The 16,476-nt window shown below is 35.5% G+C and overlaps 2 protein-coding genes across 2 annotated transcripts in view; both read right to left on the reverse strand.

The window, feature by feature from the left end:
- The window catches only part of LOC145592487 (BTB/POZ domain-containing protein At2g30600-like), an 8,957-nt gene extending 1,914 nt beyond the window's left edge, over positions 1–7,043 (reverse strand). The window contains exons 1-10 of the mRNA XM_081648956.1: positions 6,751–7,043; positions 5,344–6,179; positions 4,339–4,668; positions 2,638–2,868; positions 2,136–2,297; positions 1,432–1,644; positions 1,290–1,337; positions 858–916; positions 304–436; positions 128–202 (exon numbers count right to left, since the gene is read on the reverse strand). Of these exons, the coding sequence (XP_081505082.1) occupies positions 128–202; positions 304–436; positions 858–916; positions 1,290–1,337; positions 1,432–1,644; positions 2,136–2,297; positions 2,638–2,868; positions 4,339–4,668; positions 5,344–6,141 (2,049 nt within the window). The 5' untranslated portion in view covers positions 6,142–6,179; positions 6,751–7,043. The remainder of the gene's footprint in view (positions 1–127; positions 203–303; positions 437–857; positions 917–1,289; positions 1,338–1,431; positions 1,645–2,135; positions 2,298–2,637; positions 2,869–4,338; positions 4,669–5,343; positions 6,180–6,750) is intronic.
- A 1,448-nt stretch (positions 7,044–8,491) lies between these two features.
- Positions 8,492–12,198, reverse strand: LOC145591009 (G2/mitotic-specific cyclin-2-like). The gene is made up of 12 exons (XM_081647398.1): positions 11,747–12,198; positions 11,523–11,604; positions 11,253–11,388; positions 11,066–11,122; positions 10,919–10,964; positions 10,667–10,822; positions 10,421–10,567; positions 9,754–9,843; positions 9,440–9,661; positions 9,253–9,351; positions 8,973–9,151; positions 8,492–8,882 (listed from the first exon to the last, which is right to left on the reverse strand). Exons 2-12 carry the CDS (start codon positions 11,575–11,577, stop codon positions 8,726–8,728), a joined length of 1,344 nt encoding a protein of 447 aa, XP_081503524.1. The 5' UTR covers positions 11,578–11,604; positions 11,747–12,198; the 3' UTR covers positions 8,492–8,725.
- Between the last annotated feature and the right edge of the window lie 4,278 nt (positions 12,199–16,476).

A 16,476-nucleotide genomic window follows, 5' to 3' on the forward strand; every position in this document is an offset into this window, starting at 1 on the left:
CATACCGAGGTCCAGAAAACGAGGTACCCTAGAGGAAAAACAAAATAAAACAAAAAGTATAACCTTAATCTGTAAGAAAAACAAGTAGAATGAGCAGTACAAGAGTTGTTTGTCCGGTGGAATGAACCTGGTAAGTCCTTGATGCCAGAACCTTTGGGTCAGTAAGCCTTGACATAGGGCTGCTGGCAGTAATGGTAATCCTCTGCAAAAGACAATTAAGCAATTAAATACGGAGTATTATTAGACATGACATAATTGACAGCATCCAATGTCATCTAATGAGTGCATAAATGAAGGACTCACCTTGGAGAGCATTGGATTCACCCAGCGGTGTTCCCCATATGACGTCCCCGCATAATATAGAACCCCATTGCTATCACCGTTACATATATATTGCAACTCTTTGTAACTAGAACGCCGGTGGTGAAATCGTGGGCTACAATTATAAATGTTTATTAATAGTGACTCCCAAATCAGCAATATTTTTCTACTGTAGTAAAAGAGAGCGGGGAAGGGGGTGGGAAGGAGGAGGAGGGAGGGGAGGGAGGGGAGGGGGTTGGGGGCGGGGGGGGGGGGGGGGGGGGGGGGGGGCTGGGCTTCTAACAACTGATTTGAACAAAAGATATGGTTATGGCAATACTTTGACAAATAGGAATTACAACATATATTCAAAACCAACATATCCCAGCATCCCAAAACATTCATCAAGTGTTATGATACATTAATTTTATTGATTGGTAATCAATATCTGGTGATGATGAGATCCAAATACAAAACCGATTCTAGGGAATATAATGAAAAAAAAAATAAGAAAAGAAAAGAAAGGAAGGAAGAAAGAGAAGTGCCAATGGACTTACTTTGGTTCAATATCCGTCCAGGTGACACCAAAGTTTGCATAATCTATAGCTTCCTTCACCTTAAATTTAACAGAAAACATTTACTTCTTTATATTTGAAACTTATTTGTTCTTGTTTAAGTTTGAAACAAATGAGCATAATTTGATTTTAAAACATAATCTGTTCATCTTTTTTTTTTTAAAATCATATTTCCACTGCTCTTTTTTAATCGCGTCATGGGAGATGCACAGTTTTTAAGGAGAGGAGAGAGAGAGAGATAAAAAAAGTGAACCCATGTGACGAAGAGAGATAGAGAACCATTGATCAAATACAGTAATGTTGCAATCAATTTGCAACATCACAAAAAAGATTACATTGCGATTAAAAAAGAACTGAGGAAGTATATATATTTATTATGTGGGGAGAGTGAGAGATAGGAGAGTCATTACTTACTAGATTTGCAAACGCGGGGATTGACATCATAAGGTTAGAGTTCTCCAACTGCAACATCAAATAACGATAGTGAATAAAGATAGCTTCTGCGAACCTTCACTACATAAAATTCAGAATTTACAAGTCAATAGAAGCATCTCACCTTCTTTAGCAGCTCAAATGGCATCAGAGGAAACCGAACAAGTGGCAATAAGTGGTTCAATGAATCAAGCCTCTGGCCAAATAGAACCTCTGGAGTTGAATGAATCAAGAACACGTCCACAGCATCCCATCCATAATATTCCTTTGCTTTCATACTCCATAACAAGATTGCATTCAGAACCCTCTCCTCTGACGTCACTGTCAAATCTTGATTCTGCAAAAATAACATTGTCTTATACAACAACTGCTAAAATACTGTGGACATAACAGCAAACTAGCCACTCTGTGATCAGCTGTAAATTGAGGAAAAGATGAAGAAATTATTCAATAAAGAAGTCAGGGGATTCAATAGATGTGCAAAAGGTGTTCAAAATTTTAGGATTGACCGTGAGACACATTTATAGTAAGAATCAAAGCCTACACTATGAATGACTGTTGGCAAATGCAATTCATGACTTGCTCAGGAGAAGAGCCAAGCAGGGTAGAAAAGGGTTTATCACCACTCTAAATCAAAAACTTCACATTAATCAATCTTTTCCAATTCTATCACCAAGTATCTTCATTTTGGCCTTTTCTCTCTATGGATCTATATCAAGGCAATCAAGCAATCATCTGTTTTATCTTGTATACAAATATATATTTAGATAACTCTAATCCACAAGCATACAGTCAGATAAGTGTGTTGCTTTAAAAACAAAATCCCACCTGTAGAATGTTCCTGAATGTGGCCTCATTTAACAAAGTAAAATCCATGCTTGCGGTGGTACAATAATCAAACTGCATTGAGAATTTCCTCTTGCAGAACTCTTCAATTACTTTACAAGATGGAACTGATGAAATGACTTGAAGTATTTGACACACGGAATCCTGCAACAAATTCAAAGGGTTAGATTCAGAAGTATCTACTATGCCAAAAACTCTGTTTCCTCGTCCATTAAACTTGTGATAAGAAAAACGCTTGTTGTATGACCTGCTTCCATTAGAAGACGCCATCCCTGCATTCATATATAGATAAACATATTAATATCTAATAATTCATTGTAATAGGTGACCCTCTTCATTTGTTTTTCAGAAGTCCCAGACTTCATGTCACTTCTCCGCTCTTTTAGGACAATGTCATGAAACAAAACTTCATTGTATTGAGGAAAAACAACTATATTCCAATGACGAAACCAAGGTATAAACAAGATAGGTAATAAAGAGCTACCTCATAGAGGCATTCTAGCAATATCTTGCAGCATTCTTGCTGGAGGTGTGTGATGCCAAATTTGTCAGCCAATAGAAGAATATGGAGTGACAAGGTGTCATTGTCTTTAATATCTTCCATATTAAGCTCCCCGCTATACATGTAATCGAGCATTGCTTTCAATGCTTCTGGTGATGCCTCCCTCAGATGAACACTTGTGGAAGAACTCTCTCTCATTCCATTTGTGAACATCTACGAACAGAAGTTAGATCATCAATAATTTAATGAAAACACAAGAAATCAAATATTGATGAAAACAGTCAATAGACTCACTATTGAGATTTATAACGAAATAGATTAGACAGAAAGTCTATACAGGCTAGCAACCTCAGTGAGAATACTAATGATTTGTTAATGGTCGATTCCTACACCACTGAAGATATTGAGGCTTCAAGAATCATTCGCAATTTCCATAAGAAATAAAGCAAAGGAGAGAAAAGAGGATGAAGGAAAAAGTATATAAAGCAATAAGCCCTTTCACCCAGACTAGATATACTGGATTGCTGTGCTATACTAAAAGTTGTTTACTTGTTTATACATAGATCAGATTTTCCCTGATAATGGTAATCACTTGTCACTACAACATCCACAACAACAGACAAGAGAAACTAGAGGGAGGGGGGGGGGGGGGGGGGAACAATAATATAGTCACAAAAATAGAAGCCCTTGGGTTGATTGAGACATGTATTAGGGACCTATGTACCTCTTTATAACTCAAAATAATCTCTTAAAGTTCATATCAAGATAAACACAACGGAAGATCCATCTTTATTTTTCCTAGGAACTTCCACTTCTCTCATTAGTCACAAACTCACAAATAAAGTAGCAAATGTAAACCATTCTCTTTAAGACTTCTTATCAATCTCTTTCTATTTTCATTCCTTTTCCAAATTCAGACGGACACAGTTAGTCAGTTACTATACCAAGTCTATGTGATGCATCAGATTAATGGGGAGGGGAATGAAAGATCTGGTTACCTTTTTTTGTATACATAATGCTCATAGGCAGTTACTGCAGTTTCACTAGTATCTTGAGGAGGAAGGCAACTGGGTGAGTTAGAGAAGGAATCTTATAAATTGAGCAAATTAGGGAGATAGGAAGTATGATGAATCATGATGACAAGTTTTATTTTGTTAGCTTTAACTTAGGAGCTAACTCATGTTTGGTGATATAATCATATCAAATACAAACTACTATCAACCCTTACCTAACTTTCTTCTTCTTCTTAACTCTATTATTTCTGATTATCCATTCTATAACAATCTATAAACAGTATCAGAACTGCAGTGGAAAAATATGTAACCCTGAGGCCCATATATTGTAACAGGCAGAAATATAGAACTGCAACCTCTTCTTCTTCAAAAAAAAGTTATCATGCTAACTTACACCTTTCCAACCTTACCCTTTAGTACATCGGAAAAGGTACATAACCATGCCACATGATCAAAACAGTAGTTTGAAATGTAAAAATTGATTAGAAATAATCCGAGAAACACAAATGATTTTTTTTTCTTGGGGCAGGGGGGGGGGGGCGCATGGGGAGGTGCTCGATCTCTTCTGGTAAGATTTTCTATTCTGGATTTAATTCAAGAGCTAACCGTTCATAAAAGCTACATAACAGACAACAAATCAAACAAAAAGAAACTATGAAGCTTCTCTAACCTTCAGAAACGGAACACTCCACAAACTGATTATTATCTTATGGGCGCCAGCAACAAATCCATAATCCTCGACATAAACCTCCAAGTCACTGTAGTTTCCAGTTGAATAGAATTCCTTAATTCTACTTACATTGAGAGGCAGCCCATTGGGGAACACCGTTGGACGAAGGGATTGACAATTTGGGTAGCAAATTTCAACATTTCTTCCAGAATCAAACAATTTTTTTTTTGTTTTGAAACGTTCCATAATCTGCTCACATTGCTTCACCAATGGCATGACCTCAAATTGTAAGCTGATATCCCTCAAAGGCCCAAGTTGTGACTCTGAAACCTACAACATTAGCAACAATCACCATGAAAAGCATAAAAATCAAGCTCCACCCAAAATGGAGAGACATAATCAACTAAGTCTTGTAACAGTTAAAGGATGGATTGATGGAATAAGACATGGTTATACAGATCAACAATTTCAACATACTATATTCACACAGGAACAGAACAATCTGCATCAATGAAAATGTTTAGCTTCTCTAATGGTTGTTGAAAGTGAAACTTCCTCTTTTCTTCTAAAATTGCACCATTTAGAATTTCACGCTTGCTTATACTGTAATACACGTCTTATACCATTTATATCTTTAATAATATTCTAATAAAAAAATTATAAAAAGATGATAATTTGAAAGACTATATTGAGATAAAATCTAAAAGATCCCACATAAATTTATTATTCTTACATATAAATCAGAAAGTATGGTCAAAGGAAAGTGTATGAAAGTGTTTAAGTCCAAATGGAGTAATAATCATAGAACGTAAAGTTACGAAAGGAAGAGGAAATTGTTTCACAGGAAAAATTTCAAGCAGATCATGATGATCATCATGAGTTAGCTCCTAAAGAAGAAGATTGAAACTAATCATTTAACTAACATAAAGGTTCAAAGAAACTGTCATAGATGATCAAATCTTCTCTAACCAGACTACGGACATAAGAAAGGAAATTAAAACATACCCGGGTCTGGCCAGTATAGATATACTGGAGAAACGGATGCAGGACTGGATAGCCAACTTCTTGAAGCTGAATGATATCTTCATCTGTAGCAAAGTGAAAGTTACCAGCTGCTGCCAAGATGACCTTGTGAGCTGGAACAGGCCTTTCATCTATTCCTGCAAGGAAAAGCACATCGGAAAGCTCCCAGCTCTCGAGAAAATTCGCTAATCCCCACTTATCATCATTACACATAGATTCCTCATAATCCTCTTCATTTTCCCCTTCTTCATTATATGCTCTAGAATCCAGCTGCTTCCATAGGGATACATGGTTCTGTGTCAGAGGCAATACATTTACGTTCCTATACCCAACATGTTTATCCCAACTGCTCAACCCGACATATTGAACATTACAATTTGGGTTCGAATCAAGCCACTGAAAAACAACATTTTGAAATGGATATCGTCCATTTCCAATGCAAATCAACCCATCATAAATACTTATCCAATAGCTCTGGAAAGCAGCTGAAGAACAAAGGCCAACACCTTCGACATCGACCACAGCTTTACCGTCCACCTCAATCTTCAATCTCCTATTCCTATGGCTTCCCAAGACAACAGTGTAGTGAGGACTACTGTCAGTTTTGTAATGATAATGTTGACTCCCTACATTCTCCCGAAACACGACCGTCACATCATTCCGAGCAAATGCTTCGAAAACCACACAGCCCCGCCCCGCCTCTTTAAACTTAAAGTCCTTTTGCCAGGCACACTCAAAGGGGGCAACAGTCAAGAACTTGTGCTGCCTTTTCTCAATCATCTCTTAGGATTCACTAGCTTTGTATCACTCAGACTCAACTACATTACACAAAGCAATTAATCAAATGAGAGAAAATTAAACTGAATTGAGCTCATTACATAAGCTAGAATCAGTTCATGTATAGAAGAGCATAAAAGGCAAAGGAGAATGGAAAATTATGGGCATACATAAATCAGAAAGGTTCCAAAAGGCTTTTATAGAACAAATGAAGAGTGTTGATTTTATAGGATGTTGGATATACTTAACTTAACTGATATTCTAGGTACACCCGCGTGCATAATAAATTTCACATACAAATGCGAATAAAGAAATTATGATGCTAGCAAAAAACCCAGAAACTTCTAGCAATTTTCCAATCACAAAACCCACTACAAGACAATTTAGACACTCAAATTACAGCTTGAATAAAAATCAAAACTAGCAATTTGCTATCAGTTATACACCATATTCTTATCCAATAATAAAACCAAAAATATCAGAACCCAATAATTTACCATACAAATAACAAAAATACAAATACAAAATACAAGTAAAACTCAAATCAAAGTATTGTACATAAAAACAGCGACATCTCAAAATAAAATAAAAATCCTAAATCTGAAAACTTACCAAATTGACAGGGAAATACCCTTTTTTCCAAATGATTAAATAAGTCCAAGAAAATCGGTGGGTAAAAATTAAAAATAGTGGGTGAAATGAAATTGATGAAGAAAGAAACGGGTGAATTGGGTTTTTTTCATTTTTTGAGAAAATAGCATGAAAATTGAAGTACAAAGATTAGATGTGGCTAAAGTTGGAAACTTGGAAAGAAATGAGATTTTTTGTGAAGAGAAGCGAAACGTGGCGAATAAGGATGAAAGGGAAAGAGGAAGTAGCTATCAAATCTGGCGTGTATCCACCTTGGAATGAATTGAATTATTTAAGGTTCTCTGTCCCATATTGATCATATCCTCTCAAATGATTTGGGTTTTAAGGTCAACTTTGCCATCTATTTCATGTGTTTGTTTGTAACAAAGTATATATGTCATGTCACACATTAAGAATTAATGTTACAAATTTGGGTTTATGGTTTGGTTTATGTTATCAAATCGGGTTGACGATTTGGTTTGGATTAGGTTGAAACGAGTTTGATTTGAAATCAAAAGTCATTTGAATACTTAGCAATATATGGTTATATTTGTAATTAGTAAGAGTCAATGTTTTAAAGCCCTAATAAGACGGAAGCTAAGCAAATTTATAGTATTTTTTATTCTCTAAAATCCTATAGACGAGAGTGTTACTTTTTTAAAATGTTGTTCTTGCTTCTTAAAAGGTAACATATGGATGATGTCCTATAGTTAGGAGATCCTTTGAACAAGATTTGTAACATAAGTTTTTTCTTTCTATAACTATTATATCCAAATCAACGATATTCCCCCTTTGTTTAATAGTCTTATCGATTCTCTAGAAATGAGATTTACTTCCATCAAAATTTTGTTCTTCAAAGATAACATCTCGATAATATTCTTTATCTATACTTTATCTATCCTAATGAACAACCCCCCACCTTTTTGTTCTCAAATTAGATTTAATTGGTCTTTATGGTTTGTGAATTAAGACCACGAATAAATGAAACAAAATATCCTTGACAACATCTATACCAAATTGCATATGACACGTAATTGACATCAAAATGAATGTCTATTTCAACTCGAGGAAACCCGTATAACCATTGAATATATGTCCCATTTTAACATGAGGAAAACTCGTGTAACTTAACGCATAACAACTCATTACCTGTAATACTTAAACCTTGTAGTTATCATACCAAAATCATTACACCTCGTGAATCATTTAACCCAAATCGTTTACTCATATTATTTTATTTCTGTATTCATTATCCCACATTCCCACCTATCAAAAATACCTTGATAACCTTCACCAATTTGATCCACACTTCAAAGAAGATTTGAATTCAAATGTATGTATAACAAAGTCAATGTATTGAGAAGAATCCTCCAATATTTAATTTTGTATCAGATTCATACTTCAAGATTCTCATTTCAAATCCATGGTTTTAAGCGGATCACATATAGGGTCAATGGGCCGGGTCAAGTCAAGACCAGTGTAACCCGGTCCAGCAAGGCCCATTCACAAATTAGGTGATGTCTCTTATTAATGATGTGCTCGCAGCTTATCATAAGCCTATGTGACTCGTTTATATTGTTCTTTCACTTCTGAACCATTATGTTATTGCCTAATATGAAAGAAAGATCAAAGATGGGAAACTGCCAAGTCTTGAAAGTAACAATTCAGAGAACGGGGAAGAAAGGCAGAACTGAATTCAGAGAACTTTTGGAGCAAAGTAACAATTTTATAACATAATCACAGTGAATAACTATGACATGAACTACAAGATGATGAGTTTGTCTTAAAGACGGCTTTCAGAAGAAAGCATTTCTATTCTAATATGGAACATGGAACTTAACACAATGATCCAGCAAGAAAATATGTTCAAGCAGAAGAGGCGTAACTTCAGTGACTTTGAAGCCCTTGCGCCAGACTCCCACATAATGTTGGATTTATTCAACTCAACCACGAGGTCCTATGTCCACCCGCTGAATCCAATCTCTAAGAGAAAATGTGCAGGTTCGCATTTTGCAGTGTACCCATATTTAGATGTGCTGTACTTCCGATGCACACCAGTAAGTTTTCCCGTTGCAGATTTCTGATGGAAAGTAACCATCAGCCTGGAGCATTCCCTGCAGTAACCCAAAAGAAAACAATAAACATGACAATTTCTCGGGGTAACTTGAGAATTGAGATAACAGGAATGGAATAAAAACGCTTACATCAGTTGGTCTAGAGGATAACCAGTGTGCCACTCACAGGTCTTACTCCAATACTTAGACCCACTCAGAGTGCACATAGCACTGAATACTGCAGCTGCTGCTAGAAGAGAAGGCGGGAATCTCAGCATTTCATGCTCCACCAAGCAAAGTTCGATCAAAAAGAATGACAGGAGTTCAATCTGGTTAATCGTCCACCCATAGAAAAAAATTACCCAAGAGTCAGAAATTGATCAGTAAAAATTTGCAAGATGCTCATAAAAAAACCCACTTGGAAAAATACCTTCTTGTCTGCTTCAGCTGCTTTAAGGTACCGTTTTATGAAGACATATGGGGTTGGAATCGACAAATTAAATTGTAAGGAGTTGATCATCAGTTTCTCCTGTTACAGGACATGGAAGAATTCAATGATATATTTGCTTGTAATGCAGACTGTACAGCAGCAGTAGCACCAATCTGCATATGCTTACCATTTCAAGTACTTCTTGCCTGCTGTAAGCTTTGTCAGATATCAGTATAAGATCTTCAACAACTGGAACCGATACCTCTTCATATTTGCTAGCCAGAAGCATAGCTGTTACACCTACTAATTGGAGTTTCTTTCGCACTACTGGCTTAAGAGCTAAGAATCTATCAATCAGGTTGACTGTCAGATATAGCGTCTCTTCCATGAGCTCAAACTTGTAATGGACCTTTAGTTCAGCATCAGACAGTTAGTGGGGCCAATAGATATAGTCAACTCCCTCTGGACTATAGGGAACTAAGTAATGCTTTGCAAAATTACCTCAATCAGCCAATCAATGAGAATGGCTCTCATCTTTTCATTAATGTCAGGTTGCCTGTCCATATAGTTTGAAGGAACACAACTAGTATTCTGCATAAGGAAGATAACAGTAAGCCTGATTTACAGTCATCAATAGAAAGCACAAAATCCATACTAGCTTTGTCAAACACACATTAATGCAGAATAATGCTCAACCAACACAAGATTGCTGTTCCACCTAAAATACATAATATTTCTAAATCAATCAGTAAATTGAAGAATTCAGTAGATAGTCTTTGCAAATAACAATTACAGATAGACTAAGGCTGTAACCTGTGCAAGAAACTACTAAGTCAGAACTCGTGCAAGATAGGATCGCTAATTATACCATTGGATTTCACAGCACTGCCTTGTTTCCACTAGCAATAGTTAAACATCCCATCACTTGAAATAAATATTTCGAATAACAGAACATACATGATAAACTATGTGCATTTCAGGGAGACATCAGAAGTAACCTTAGTGACCTTGTCCTATCAAACACAGGATGATCTATGAGCATTTAAGGAAAACTAAAGCCAACATTAGCATCCTAACAGCAAATGTTCACATCTCGATATAGTCGGAGAAGAACTGATCTAGAATGAATGAATGAATGAATGAATGAATGGTAGAACAGGCTGTATACCTCCACTTTCTTGTAATAGGTATAGATATCACCAACATATTCGGTTACTGCTAGCGGATTATTCTGATCACCACTATCAATGTCTAATATTGACCCATCAATGTCCAGCATCGGCCCATCAATATCCTCCATTTCAACTTCTTCATCCTAATATCAATTCAAATAATAGACCAACCAATCTAAAGTCAGATCATACAGTGTATAAGTTGACTAGTATCGCGTTCTAACATGAGTGTCAGATCATACCATACGATCAATTTCATCGAGCATTGCTTCAGTGTGTTGCACAAACATTGGTACAGATGTATCATTATTCACCTTATAATCATCCACATCTATAATCTCACAATCATTTAGCTCCTCTCTTGCACTTGTTTCACATCCAATTGGTTTCTTGATCTCCTTTATCAATACAAATCATTACCACAAATTTAGATTTCACTTCAATTATAATTACCATCAAAAGTAATCAATCCTATGAGATGTACAAATAGGCACCTCAATCACATAATGCTGTGTAGTAGCCATCTCCGCCGCAAACTTCCTAAACATACAAAAATTCAAAACCAACACTAACATCAATATTTGCACACTGTGATTAATCCACATTGGCAAAACAAAGGCACTAGGAAGTCAGAAATTAACCTAGTAACCGGGCGGTGACCGGGAATTGCCCGAATCTTTCCAAAACCATCATCTTTCCTGTATTGCCCCAAATGACAAAAACCCAATTTAGTAAACAATAAATAAACACAAACCCAATTGCTAAAACCCCAAAATAAAAATAAAAATCAAAAATCAAAAAACTGTTAGGGTTTAAGAAATTATTTACTCAGAAATGGTTCTTTTGTTGACTGCACAAGAATTATTAAGTGGAGCTCCAATAATGTTCCGATTAATGTCCCTCAATGCCCTCCTATTATGCCCAATTGGTGGCATTACCTTTCCACTTCTTGCTTGCAAGCCTCCTTCATTAAAATCATTGAACAAGAAAAACCCAATTGCCAAAGTTAGGTTTTTAAATTCCAAAATCACAAGAATTTAACAAAAATTAAAAAAACGTTCTTTTTGTAAAGTTCGAAATTTTAACTTGATTGAATACCTTGAACAATTGAGTGATTGATTATTGTCGGATTGTTCTCATCTGATCCCGCCATCTTCTTCTTCTTCTTCTTCTTCTTCTTCTATTACATCAAAAAATCCGCCCAACAAATCAAAATGATGATCGCAAAATGGCATTAATGCAGAAAAATACAATCAAGAAAAAAAAGTCAAAACAAATCCAAAACCCCAGAAAATTTAAAATTAAGAAAATTAATTACTCACCCAAAAACAACAAATTAATGATGTTCAAGAATAAATGTTCAAATCAAGTAGTCCGTTTTTATTCTTCCTAGAATTGATTGAAGAAGAGAGAGAAAGAAATCAGTCAGAAAAATTCAAACCCCATTTTAAAATCAAATTAAGATTGAAGAAATTGGGAGTGCAATTCTTATTCTCTCTCTCACTCTATTTTCTCTTTCAAATAAGGAAGACTCTTTCGAAATTTTAGGGTTCATAAACGAGAAGAAAAAAAAAAGAGAGAGGAGATTAAAGAAAAAAAAAATTAAAAAAAGGAAGAAGAAGAAAAAATTATGAAATTGAGTAACAGAAAAATAAGGCAAATTGATTAAATTATGTCGGCGAATAAATTTTTGAAACTAACGGCTAGTAAATGAGAACCGTTGATCTTGGGCTTGTGCCCTTTCTCTAACGGTTATCTCTGATCTGCTTTCAAATGTCCGCCCTCAGGATTTCCGTTTCTTTCTTTCTTTATTTTATTTTTTATTTTTATTTAATTTTTTTGTTTTGTGATTAAGTTTAATGGTAAGAAACTTCGTAATTCGTATTAATTGGATCTAATGTTATGAGTTACACCATTGTTTCCATGTGGTCCGATGTGTGTTAGGGTCTTACATGATGCCATGTGTAATTGATCCGTTATCAAAATTATCAATTTTTTATTATAAATAAATAAAAAATAAAAAAAATAATTAAAAAAAAAAAAAACAAGAGAATAGGAATACGCTCTTGGCCACTAAAAGTCTTAATTAAAAGTCCTTAATGAATTAATTTTTTTTAGCATAATTCTTGTCTTGGTAGAGTAGAGAATTCAATGAACTTTTTGATTGTTGGTTGCCTTTTAGTGCTTTGCAAAAACTGAATTTTTTTTTTCCTTTTCGCATTAAGATTATTCGATTACAGAAAAAAAAAAAAAAAAAAAAAATTAAGTTGTTCTTTTACGGTTTTTTCCATATATACAAAGTGTAGAACTCGATGGGTTAGATCGCAACCATGAATGTTAATTTTTATTTTTTACCAAGTTTGAAAATTTTCTTAGACCAAATTTGAAATATATTAATATTAGTCCTTTTCTCTATCCACATTAAGGTATTGATCTTGAAACAATAAATTTCTTCGAGCTTTTAGATAGGCTAGTTAAGTCTTTGTCTTGACAGAAGACGAACATATTCTAGTCTGTGCAAAATGTCTTTATGTATATATACTCTTCCGCCATTCTTTTTTACTCGTATTTAGCTTGAAACGTTATATTATAACTTTTAACTCTATTAAAATATGTACTCTAACTACCGTTTTTTATTTATAATTATGATAAAACATAGATATGTGGGCCGGGAACATATTATAATAACTTTCATATATCATATCATCAATTTTTTATAATTTTTGTAAATTGATAAATAAAAAATATTAAGCGTTGAATTTTTTTTCTTTTTTAAACAAATGAATTCATTAATAGAAAGTCATACAACATCGATCTACAAATGAAATCTAAATCAACAAATACATGAAAAATGAATCAAATAAGGCCATGTAAATCAATAACTATATACTAGCAACTTATCTCAACTTTCGTGTAACAAGCAAACAAGAAGATAACAAGCTTAAGTTAGTGCTCTCTCTAAAAATCCTCTCTCTCTCTCTCCCCCCCCATAAACCGCCGCCCCTCTTCTTCTTCTCCGGCTATGAGGCTCGCCGGCGGGCGTGTGGCTCACCGCCCACGCCACAGCGTCGGCGAGCCTCCGATCTACCCCTTTAGATTGTTTATTTCTTTTTCCGTTATGGTTTTTCGTTTTTTCAGCCTTTCATTTGGCGCCGCACCGCCTCTTCGTCCGCCGCCGTTATTCTTCTCCGACTGTGAGGCCGGCCTGCCGTCGTTTCTTTGTACCGCCTCCCCGCCGCGCCTTCGCCCCACCCCTTTGTCCGTTGCCGCGACGTGGTTTACGAGAACGGGGAGGGGGAGTTTCCTCCCTCTGAGTCCCTCGTGTAGGGCCGTTCTAAGTCCCTCGTGTAGGGTTGTCGTTGCAGCGGCTCAGGGGCGTGTGGGGTTCGGGCTTCTCAGGCGGGCCTCGGTGGTCCGTGCGTTTATTTCCGGCGTTTCGTGGGCTGGGTCGGTGAATTCCAGAGCGTGGGTGGTGGGACTCGGTTTGGCGGCGGGGTGGGATGTTAGGGTTTCGTTTTTTGTTTTAGGGTTTAGTTTTCGTTCTGTTTTTCCTTTTAGAAGTCGTTGTGTGTTTTTTAGTTTTATTATTTTTTCTGTTTGTGTGGTGTGTTGGAGTGATATGGGGCTTGCAGATCGGTGTACCGATCTTCTGGTGCAGGATTTAAGCCGGGTTTTTTGGCTATGGGGCTTCGGTTTGATCTTTTATTGGTTTGGGCTAAAGGGTTTTGCTTCCATGCCGATATCCGTGTTTGAATCGGAGTTGATCTTGTCTATGGTGAAGTGTACGACACCAATTTTGATTTCAGGTCGAGGAGTACGGGATTCTGAGCCAATGAAGATTCTCGTCAGAAATTACATCATATTGTCAGACCCCCTTGCAAGAGGTTGCATAGGACAGCGTTATATGAGCCAAGGGTACTTAAGAAAGTCATTCTGCGCGTGCAATTGTAGTTTCGTTTATTTCGAACTTGTAATTGGTTCGGTTGTCTTTGTATTGTTCGATTATGATCTCTTATGTAAGTGCCATATGGCTTTTTATTAATGAATATAATCTCCCCCCCTTCAAAAAAAAAAAAAATCAATAACTATATACTAAAAGACACACCAGCAATGACACATGTCATCTCCTGGTGTGTCTTTTAGTTTTGCTTTTTTTTTTTTTTTTTTTTTTTTTTGGTTAAAATTTATTTAATGTAAATTTTTAATAAGGTAAATAAAGATTGGCTAAATGTAAATAACCTTAATTGTACTAAATCAATATAGCAAGAGTTTATTTTAAAATTATATGACATATATTGGAACTTAAACAACCGTGCATTATTGCACGGGACCTAACCTAGTCATTTATAATGCTTCACTTTGACCGGCATACATTTTTTAATAATAATAATAATAGTAACTATCAATTTTTTTTATAAATAAGGCCAAGTAAATCAAATAACATTTTCCTTATAAGGTAGCTTTCAAAAAAAAACAATGCAAACTTTCCAATAATTTTTAAAAAAATATTTATCAAAGATTATTCATAATTAAAATTTTCCTCTATGAAATGACGATTTGAAATAGCGGGGTAATTCTTTATAAAAAGGCTTAAAGGAACTAAGGGAGTAAAGGTATGTTCTTTTCAGCTTATTTTCAGTTCAGCTCAGTTTAATTCAATTCAGTTCCTAATTTCCTTCTCTCATAAAATATTCAGTTCAGTTCAATCCAATCAGTTCAGTTCAGTTCATTTCAACTCAGTTCAGTAAATCAGAACAGATCCTTAGTAAGTGACCTTTTTAAATTTTGGTAAAGATTTAATTTACAACAATTTTTGACACCGAACTTCAGTTCCTTCGCTAAAAAAACAATTGCAGTTTAGGAAAACTAAATTTAGAAGTTGGGCACGGAATATATTAGGGTTATACAATTCTTTTGTGTTATGTTCCTTCTTAATTAAAATGTTGTACTCTCTCCTTTTTTTAGAGCAACTCCAATGGTAAGCTAATTGTCAAATTAGCTTGTCATGCCACATAAGCTTTTAAGCAAATTGTCATTTTAGCTTCAATGACTAGCTAATAGCTTACTGTTTAGATGGACCACACCTCCTTAATTTAAGTTGATAAAATTCATTTTATTTATTCTAATTTGTTTTATTTTAGCAAGTTTTTTTCCAAACAAATTAGAGCAACTCCAATGGTTGTAGCTAGGGACTTGCTTGCAATTTCAAATAGTCACTAACTACTAGTTTGACCATTGGGGCAAAATATATGCAATTAGCTTAGTCAAGCAATTAGCTTTGCCAAGCTAATTTGCTTGAAAAAAAACTTACCAAAAAGAAAATGCTAAAAAGTCAATTAGTAACTAAGAAAAAAAAATAGTAAATTAATAATTTAAATAGTAAGCTAATAGCTAGTCATTGAGGCTCAAACTAGCTACAAAGATAATAATTAGTTTGAAAGCTTAAGTAGCATGACAAGCTAATTTAGCTAATTTAACAATTAGCTTGCCATTGGAGTTGCTCTTAGCTTGACAAATCTAATTTGCTTGGCCAAGCTAATTGCATTTTCTAACTCTAATGGTTAAGCTAGTATGTAGCTAGAAATTATTTAATATTGCAAGCAAGTCCCTAGCTACAACCATTGGAGTTGCTCTTAATGTTTCGCTTTGACTGGCATACATGCTAAGATCTCAAAAACTCCAGTACTTGAAATAGTATTAATTAAAGCAATTTATGCACGATAACCGGTTTTGGCCTCCGGTTACCGCGGTTGCCGAAAAATTAAAAAAAAATCACCACCTTTTCGCTGGCGAGGGAAGGTGGTGGGTCATCATTGAGGGGGATGTGGTGGGTTTATTTCCGATCAGGGTGGTGGTGGTCGTCGCCGGTAGGTAGGGTGGTGGGTCGCCGAGAGGAGGATAAGGGGTAGTGAAGTAGTAAGGGTATGGTTGTCCATTTTCACCAAATGTTGGCGGTGGTGATCACTTTTAGGGGTGTTCATAATTCGGATTAAAACCGAAATCCAATCCAATCCAAACCGAATTATCAATTCAAATTGGATTCGAACTTTAA

Source organism: Chenopodium album, chromosome 18 (genome assembly GCF_948465745.1).
Source record: "Chenopodium album chromosome 18, dcCheAlbu1.1, whole genome shotgun sequence".
Classification (NCBI taxonomy): Eukaryota; Viridiplantae; Streptophyta; class Magnoliopsida; order Caryophyllales; family Amaranthaceae; genus Chenopodium; species Chenopodium album.